Source organism: Neomonachus schauinslandi, chromosome 16 (genome assembly GCF_002201575.2).
Source record: "Neomonachus schauinslandi chromosome 16, ASM220157v2, whole genome shotgun sequence".
In the NCBI taxonomy this organism is placed as follows: domain Eukaryota; kingdom Metazoa; phylum Chordata; class Mammalia; order Carnivora; family Phocidae; genus Neomonachus; species Neomonachus schauinslandi.
Window position 1 is genome coordinate 5,515,418 of NC_058418.1, and position 8,275 is coordinate 5,523,692.

General features: G+C 56.1%; 1 protein-coding gene across 1 annotated transcript; it reads right to left on the reverse strand.

Moving 5' to 3' along the window:
* LOC110572960 (cytoplasmic tRNA 2-thiolation protein 1-like) lies at positions 1-4,337 on the reverse strand. Its single transcript, XM_021681404.1, has 3 exons — positions 4,300-4,337; positions 2,354-2,898; positions 1-712 (listed from the first exon to the last, which is right to left on the reverse strand). The coding sequence occupies exons 2-3, from the start codon at positions 2,859-2,861 to the stop codon at positions 147-149; spliced, it is 1,074 nt and encodes a 357-aa protein (XP_021537079.1). The 5' UTR covers positions 2,862-2,898; positions 4,300-4,337; the 3' UTR covers positions 1-146.
* Between the last annotated feature and the right edge of the window lie 3,938 nt (positions 4,338-8,275).

Sequence of the window (8,275 nt, forward strand, 5' to 3'; positions counted from 1 at the left end):
TCAGACCTCGGAGTCCTGGCCCACAGCCCCCCCAGGCCCTCCTCCCTCAGACCCAGGAGCCCCGGCCTCAGCTTCTGCGGGGTCAGCGGTAACCGGTCCCGTCCGTCCCCCTCCCAACCTCACACCGAAGCCCGGGCGGAGGGGCTTTATTCGCAGCGCTCCTTACAGGCCGCCCCGCACTCCCCGCCGGCGGGGCCGGGCGCAGAACCGGGGTCGCTGGGCGGCGGGGGTGGCGGCCCCTCCTCGTCGCGCGCCCCGCCGCCCTTGCCGATGGCCAGGCGGGGCCGGCCGCGCTGCAGGCCGTCCAGGAGGGCGCAGGCCTGGCAGAGCGCGCGGCTGGCCAGCGCCCCGCAGCGGGAGCAGGCGCTCGGGGGCGGCGGCCGCGCGGCCGGGGCCAGGGCCAGGCGCTCGGCCGAGTGCACCAGGTCCAGCGCCGCCGACGGCCGCGCCGCCTCCAGGAGCTTGAGCAGGTGGCGCGCGTGGCCGCGGAAGGCCTCGGGCGCGTAGACGCACTCCTCCGAGAAGTAGTCGAGGCGGCGGAAGTGCGCGTACAGCACCACCTCCTTCTGCGAGGCCAGCTGCAGGGGGCGGCAGCGCGGCAGTGCGCCCCCCTCGCCCCGCGAGCCCAGGCCCCCGCCCCGCGCCAGCCGCCCCGCGTCGCCCCGCAGGAAGTTCATGAGCACGGTCTCCGCCATGTCGTCGGCGTTGTGGCCTGGGGGAGAGAGGGAGAGCAGGTGAGGGGGGGGGGCCCCCGGGGGGCAGCCAGGACCCAGCCAGACGGGGAGGGGCCTGCAGAGTGGCACGCAGTGTGCGACCGGGCCATGGAGACCCCACCCCCAGGACCCAGAGAGAGATGGGGAGGGGGTGGAAAGTGGCAGAGTAGGTGACCAGGCCTTGGAGACCTCACACCCCAGACCCTGTGGGGCAGCCAGGACCTAGAGAGATGCAGAGGGCGTGTGGGGAACAGCAGGGAGGGCCACCCAGGGCCATGGAGACCCCTGGGCACCACGGGACAGCCAGGTGGAGGCTGGAGGTGGTCACAGTGAGAAACAAGAGGGGGACACACACAGGTTCCCGGGAAGCAACTCGGGGTGCCCTCATTTGCCACCCACTTATGGCAAACCAGGCCCTGGGCTAGTTGCCTTTTCCCGAAGGTAGTAACAGTGCTTTACACCACAAGTACCATTTCAGTCTCAGAAGTGCGCTTCCTACTGCACAGAAGTCAAAAGGGCATTTAACGGTTAATGGAGATTCTCAAGCGAGCTCTTGCCTCAGTGCCTCTGGGAATGCAGGTCACCGCAGTTTAGAAAGACCAGGGAGGAGGTTAGGCAATATTTACGCAACAATCACCCTAAAAACATAAGCTGAATCTCTACTTATCCTGCATCTTGTCATCTTATACTCGAGTCTGTAGAGTCCAGATAGTAAAACACTGGTCTTCTTAGGGCCTCTCCAATTGGCGGTACCAGCCCTCCTCAGGGCCTTTGTATAAGCTGTTTCCTCTGCTCAGAACCCGACCCTCTGTCCGACCTTCACTGGTTACTTGGGTGGCCTTCAGGTCTTGGCTCACTCTGGAAATGCTTCCTAACCCTACTCTTCTCCCTTCACTGGGTGCTCCTGCTATAAACTGGCAAAGTGTGGTTTTCGTTAGTAGCCTTCTCAGGTTATAACCATGCACGTGAGAGAAGAGCAGGAACAGAGACTGTCTTGTGTGTCCTCACGATGGCAAACATTTCTGTAATGTGTACTGTTGCCAGTCTCCGGTCTAAGTGCCTCACACATAACTCATCTAATTCCCAGCAACCCTGGGACCTCGGTATTATTAATAAGCCCATTTTACAGAAGCGGTAACTGAGGTTAGGTATTGCTCTGGGCTGCGTAGCTTGTATCTGGTACACAGTAAATGGTCAAGAATTATGTGTGCAAGTAACGACCGGGAGAGAATAAGGGTCGGCAGAGAGGAGAGGCCGACAGAGAAAAGCAGTTCAAAGACAGCTGCGCTTCAGACTACAGTTGGCTTCTGACGGGTGGTACCACTTCACTCGCCTCCTTTCGTGAGGGGAGACACAAAGAACGTCATTCTTTAAAATGCAGGGAACCACAGCCCCCGGAGAGTACCCCTCCACCCCTCTAGCTGCCAGTGTGATGGCAGGGACTCAGAAGCGCGCAGCGCCCGTCCCAGGCACGCACGCGTTCTGTGCCGTGCACCTGCAGCCGGCAGGCACAGCCCCTTCTCCTCGTGGGCAGCCCCCACCCAGGGCACACCCAGCGGCTCCTTCCCCACTCCTCGGACCCGGGCCCAGGCCCTTTAGGTGCCGGCCCCTCGGCCCTCGGCGGCAGTGCCTGCGCTCACCGGTCACGATGTGCGTGGCTCCCACGAGGCGCGCCCCTTCCTCCAGCGCGCGGCGCCGCAGCACCCCGCAGAAGGTGCAGCAGGCGCGGCTGCGGCCGGAGCCGGCCGTGCTGCGGGCCACGGCGTCCATCGTCCAGCCCCCGAAGAGGTCTGCGTAGGCCACGACGGTGAGCGGGAGGTCCCAGCGCGCCGCCTGGCGCCGCACGGCCGCCAGCGCCGCGTCGCGGTAGCCGCCGATGCCCTCGTCCACCGCCACCAGGCGCAGCGAGACGCCCAGGCGCGGCGCCAGTTCGCGCAGCACGTGCGCCAGCACCGTGGAGTCCTTGCCGCCCGAGGCGCCCACGGCCACCACCGCGCCGGGCGGCAGCAGGCGGCCCGCCAGCACCGTGTGCAGCACCTCGGCCTCGAAGGCGCTGCAGAAGCAGGCCCCGCACAGCGCTTGGCCGGAGCGCGGGCGGCGGAGGGCAGCGCGCGCCGCGTGGCAGGAGGCGCACTGCGGGGCGGGCATCGCGGGCTCCGGGCGGACCGGGAGGAGCTGGCTTCTCCTGGGCGGGGAGAGAGGGGAGGCAGGTTACAGACAGATTCCGGTTTGCGGGGGTCGTTGCCTCCAGGGAGGTGGCCTGGATAGCACTGAGTACACCCATTGCCTGGAATACTCTCCAGGCACTTGTGCAAGCTTGGTACCTTCAAGTCTCAGCTTAAGCGTTCATTATTCATTCGTCCATTCAACAGGTATCCATTCATTGCCTCCCATCTACCCAACATGCGTTAGGCACTGGGACAGCAGTGATCAAATTAGGAAGGGTTGCAGGGAGGAGCAAACCCATGGATAAGTAAATAACCAAGATACTTTACAAATATAAGGAGTAATATGAAGTAATTATCCTCTGAGCTGAGGCCAGAACGACAAGAAGGAGTCAGGCATTAGATCAGGGTGGGCAGAATGTTCCAAGACAAATGCAAAGACCTGAAGGGCAGGGCCTATGTTCAGTTGTTTGGAAAGTGAGTTATGGCTGAGGGGGGCGGGGGGGGGGGGGGAGGATCCAGGGCTTGGAGGTTGGCAGGGTGAGGAGCTTGGATTTTATTCTGAATGAGATGGCAACCATTGGATGGTTGTAAGCTGTGGAGTGATAGGATCTGATTTATATTTTAACAAGATCCCTCCCGCTGCTGCGTGTGAATAGAGGGTGGAGAGTGGCGAGAGCTGACCAGTAAGGAGGCTCCTGCAATGATAAGATGAACAATAATGTGGCTTAGGGCTGAGCAGAAGCAGTGGAGGCAGAGAGAAGTGGTCAGATTCTGGATCTCTTCTGGAAATAGAGCAGGTGGGTCTCACACAAGACTTGGTTGAGCGAGGCAGTAGGTGAAAGAAGCTGAGAGGACTGACAACTTCAAGCTTCAACTTCTGGCTTCTGCAGTTGGAAGGACAGTGGGACCATTTCGTGGGGAGGAGGTGGGGAAGTAGGAAGAACAGGCAAATACTGTGAGATCACGGCGTAGGTTTAGGCCAGAGAATCTGTAATTTTGTTTGGGCATGGTAAATTTTGAGGTCCTTTGCTCTGGAAGTCTTTCCTGAACCCTGGGCTGGGTCTGGCGCCTCCTCTGGGCTCCCACGGCCGCCTGACGCCCCCTACGCCAGCCCTGATCACTCTAGGTTGTACCCAGGACAGAGGAGGGTGCGTTGGAACCGCCCTCAGGTTGGGGGGTGGAAACTAGAAGGAGTCAGAACAGAGGCAGATCCTAAAGCAGATCAGCAGGGACACCAGCTGCTTAGGGCACTCCAGCCCCGCGGGTCGCCAGAGACCGTTGGGGGATCACGGAGAGGAGTGCCGTATCTCCAGGGATGCCTACCGGAATGCGTGGGAGAGTAATATACAGACCCTCAACTCCTACACGGGAGTACGACAAAGGGCCAGGATCGGCGCGCCGAGGAAGGGAGCACTCACCTGAGTAGAACCCGCGCAGGAAAGTCCAGGCTCCGAGAAAACGCGGAAGCGGGTGAAGGGACTACGACTCCCAGAAGGCTTTGGGTTTACCCGCCGACGACTCCCAGATGCCGGTGGTGCGGTGTGGCCGGAAGCGCCTAGTGCTCCGGGACCAGCGGGGCCCACACCCAGAGAGCCTTGCAGTGACGTCACGCGCTCCGCCCACGGCTCCCAGAGTGCTCCAGGCCAGACCGGCGCGTCTTTTGTTTGCGCTTGCGCAAAAACAGGTGGGGCGTCTGGTTTGTAAGGGCAACCTCGCGCTGTGCACTTTATTCTAAAAAAGGAATGGATGCTTTTTAGGTTTTCTGCCCTTATGGGAGTATGATAGGATTTGAGGTGCGAGTGGAGAGTTGTCGGGGTGGGGGGAGAAAGGAATAGGGGTGCGCAAGGGAGAGGCCGCACGTGCGCTGCGCAGATTGCAGGGATTGGGCCGCGTTGCCGGGACACGGGGTGGGCTTTTACGCGCACCCCACGGGAGTGGGAGTGGGTGCGCGCCCGCGCGGGGAGCTACGGCCGTGCGGGCTTGGGACTTGTGCGTGCGCGGAGCCGGCAGGAGCGGTTTGCGCTTCTCCACGCGCGCGCCAGGTTCGGGGAGTGACCCGGGTGAACAGTTACGCACCCGTGTGGCTCAGTGACAAGTGCGCGCACCTCCAGCCTTGTGGGGTTGAAGACAGAGCTCGGGGTGGAGGGCAGGTGAGACCCATGAGATGGAAGGTTCCCAGGGTTAGGGTGCATTCTCCCAAGAGTCAGCCAGAGCCCGGCTCCCCTCATTCGCTTTCCAGCCCTCAAATTGCCTTCTCTCCTGCGTGTTATATTCCGAGATTCTCTTGTCTCTACCCCTGGGAGGCCCTTGATAGGGAGGATTGAGAGTGAAGGGTGATGGGGGACGTTTGAGCGTCTGAAGCTGTCAAGAGGATTGAACCCGGGTCATCGGGCTCATACTTGAGTGATTTCCTGAGTCTTCCTGTGTTGCAGGTCCTGCCCTGGGGCCCTGGGGGACATAGGAGTGTCAGGCGTGGCTGGAGAGATAAGGATGATGAAGCTTGATGTGGAGGGACAAGATGTCCGGGGCTGCAGGGACCCAGACGTTACAAGTGCTGCGAGCCAGGACATGAGGGAAAGATCAGCACTTACTGAGCAATTGGCCCTACTCTGCATTTCCAGGCAGCATGTCAAATTCCTCCTCTGTAAAGTGGGGGTTATAACAGAATCTGCCGCATAGACTGTTTGTGAAGATAAATGAGGTAATATGGAAACTGTTCACCAAGCAGTAAGCTTTCATTATTTTCATCCCATTTAGTTTTCATAACCAGGGATGGCTTTCCTTTCATGACCAGGCCTAATTTTTCTTTTAAAGCAAGGAGTGGGGTGAGAGTTTCCAAACCTCAGGCAACCTACTGATAGTCTATAAGTCATTTCTCAGTTTGGGGGTGGTTTTGTACCTCAGAGAACATTTGGCACTCTCTGGAGACATTTTTGGTTGTCACAACAAGGAAACGGGAAGGGTGTGACTAGTGTTTGGTAGGTAGAGGCCAGGGATGCTGCCAAACATAATGTGTACAGGATGGCCTCTCATTGTAAAGAATTACCCGGTTCAAAACAACAGTGCCAAGGCTGAGGAACCCTGGCCTAAGTGGTATTCTGCTGTGATGTACATTGGTTTTCTCACCCAAAAACTAGTGTGCAAATTCAGGTGTTTCTGTGTTGGTTTTAGTCTCCTACTTTGCAAGTTTCTTTCACTAAATATTTGAGCAGATCTCAACACCACCCACATACTTTCAGCTGAGAAATTGATAAAAAGGTTTACCTCAAACTGGACATCATTGACAAAAAGAGGATGTGAAAGCCAGCCTGCCAGTTGACTCCCTGTGCCACTTGCTTAGTTGTGTGACCTTGAGTAAGTGATGAAAACTGTCTGTGCTTGAGTGTCCTCATCTGTCCAGTGGGGATGATAATAGCGTTGTTGGGTTAAAGAATTAAATGAGTTAACCTATGTAAAGCGTTAAGACCAATGCTCGGGGCTTAGTAAATGCTTGGGGCTGGGGCGTTCTGGTTCCTTAGGTCACTTCCCTGGGGCAGCAGTAATTGGTAGTGTTGAGAACTGGACCAGTCCCTGTAGTCCTCAGTGGCCACATTCACCAGCAAGCTGGCACGGTTTGGGCAGAAGTTCCTTATGGATGCTTTGCAAAAATTTTATGTTTTGTTTGTTGCAACATATTAATATTCCAGTGGAAAAGACTGTAAGTTGGTGTCGGGGACTTCTGGAGAGGGCAGAAGACTGTAGCTTCTCATCACTTGCAGGATAAGGTTGAATCCCTCAACCTGGTGTTTGCAACCAAGCCCCTGATGACTTACCAGCCTCCTGAGCCTCTGGCAGGTCCCACACAATTGCCAGTGAAGTAACTTAGTTCTGTCAGGTGTTTGCACATGCCGTCCTCTCTTCCTGCAGACTCTCCCTCCCTCACTCCTCCTCACCACACTGATTCCTATTTCTCATCCAGGTAGCCATGTGGATGTACTTCCTCTAGGAAGCCTACAGGACCCGTCCTCCCTTGCACTGCATTAACGAGCCACCTCTGGGCTCCCACAGCCCCTGGTCCCTCACTTTGTCAGAGGCCCTGTCACCTGAGCTGCCCCTAGCAGGGGCAGGGATGATTGTGACCCCCAGAGGACATTTGGCAGAGACATTTTTGGTTGTCACAACTGGGGTAGGGCGAGACTGGCATCCAGCAGTGTTACAAACCTCTAACACACAGGACAGCCCCTCTAGCGAAGAACTAACATGCCCAAAATGTCCGTAGTGCTGAGGCTGAGAAGAGAGAACACTTGATGGGTGCTTACAACAGCTCTTGGGCCATAGTAAGTGCTCTGAAGACGTGAGCTACCATTACCACCTCTACTTATGCACACCAAGCTCTCAGGTGCATGCATCTCTCTTTGCCTAGAATGCCTTTCCCTCCCTTGTCGTGGGGGTTGAATGCGTACTTACCCTTCAGGATCTGCCCAGAATGCTACCTCTTTGGGGAAGCCTCCCTGAGCTCTACCACCGTATCTCCCAAGACACCCCCAACCAGACAATGGGTTAGAGTTCAGTTAAGGTCAGGACTCCCTTTGTGGATTATATTAGTTTATAAAACCTAAAAGCTTAATGTTGGTTTAGATTAGGGGAAATTATTAAGAAATGTTTTTAAATATGATTTGCTGTGGGGGCACCTGGCTGGCTCAGTCTCAGAAGAGCATGTGACTTGATCTTGGGGTTATAGGTTTGAGCCCCATGTTTGATATAGAGATTATGTTACAAAAAAAAATCTTTTGTTTTGTTTGTCACCACACAATACATCATTAGTTTTTGATGTAGTGTTCCATGATTCATTGTTTGCGTATAACACCCAGTGCTCCATGTAGTACGTGCCCTCTTTAATACCCATCACTGGGCCAACCCATCCCCACACCTGCTCCCCTCTAAAACCCTCAGTTTCTCAGAGTCCATAGTTTCTCCTGGTTCATCTCTCCCTCTGATTTCCCCCCCTTCATTTTTCCCTTCCTTCTCCTATGTCCTCCATGCTATTCCTTATGTTCCACAAATAAGTGAAACCATATATAATTGACTTTCTCTGCTTGACTTATTTCACTTAGCATAATCTCCTCCAGTCCCATCCATGTTGATGTAGAAGTTGGGTATTCATCCTTTCTGATGGCTGAGTAATGTTCCATTGTATATATGGACCACATCTTCTTTATCCATTCATCTGTTGAAGGGCATCTCGGCTCTTTCCACAGTTTGGCTATTGCAGACATTGCTGCTATGAGCATTGGGGTGCATATGGCCCTTCTTTTCACTACGTCTGTATCTCTGGGGTAAATACCCAGGAGTGCAGTTGCTGGGTCATAGGGTAGCTCTATTTTTAATTTTTTGAGGAACCTCCACACTTTTCCA

Excerpts from the sequence above, each read along its gene's own strand:
- LOC110572960 (XM_021681404.1), bottom strand. The coding sequence starts at position 2,861 with ATGCCCGCCCCGCAGTGCGCCTCCTGCCACGCGGCGCGCGCTGCCCTC. Across the intron at positions 713-2,353 it reads AGCCACGCACATCGTGACCG|GCCACAACGCCGACGACATG; the intron begins GTGAGCGCAGGC and ends TCTCTCCCCCAG.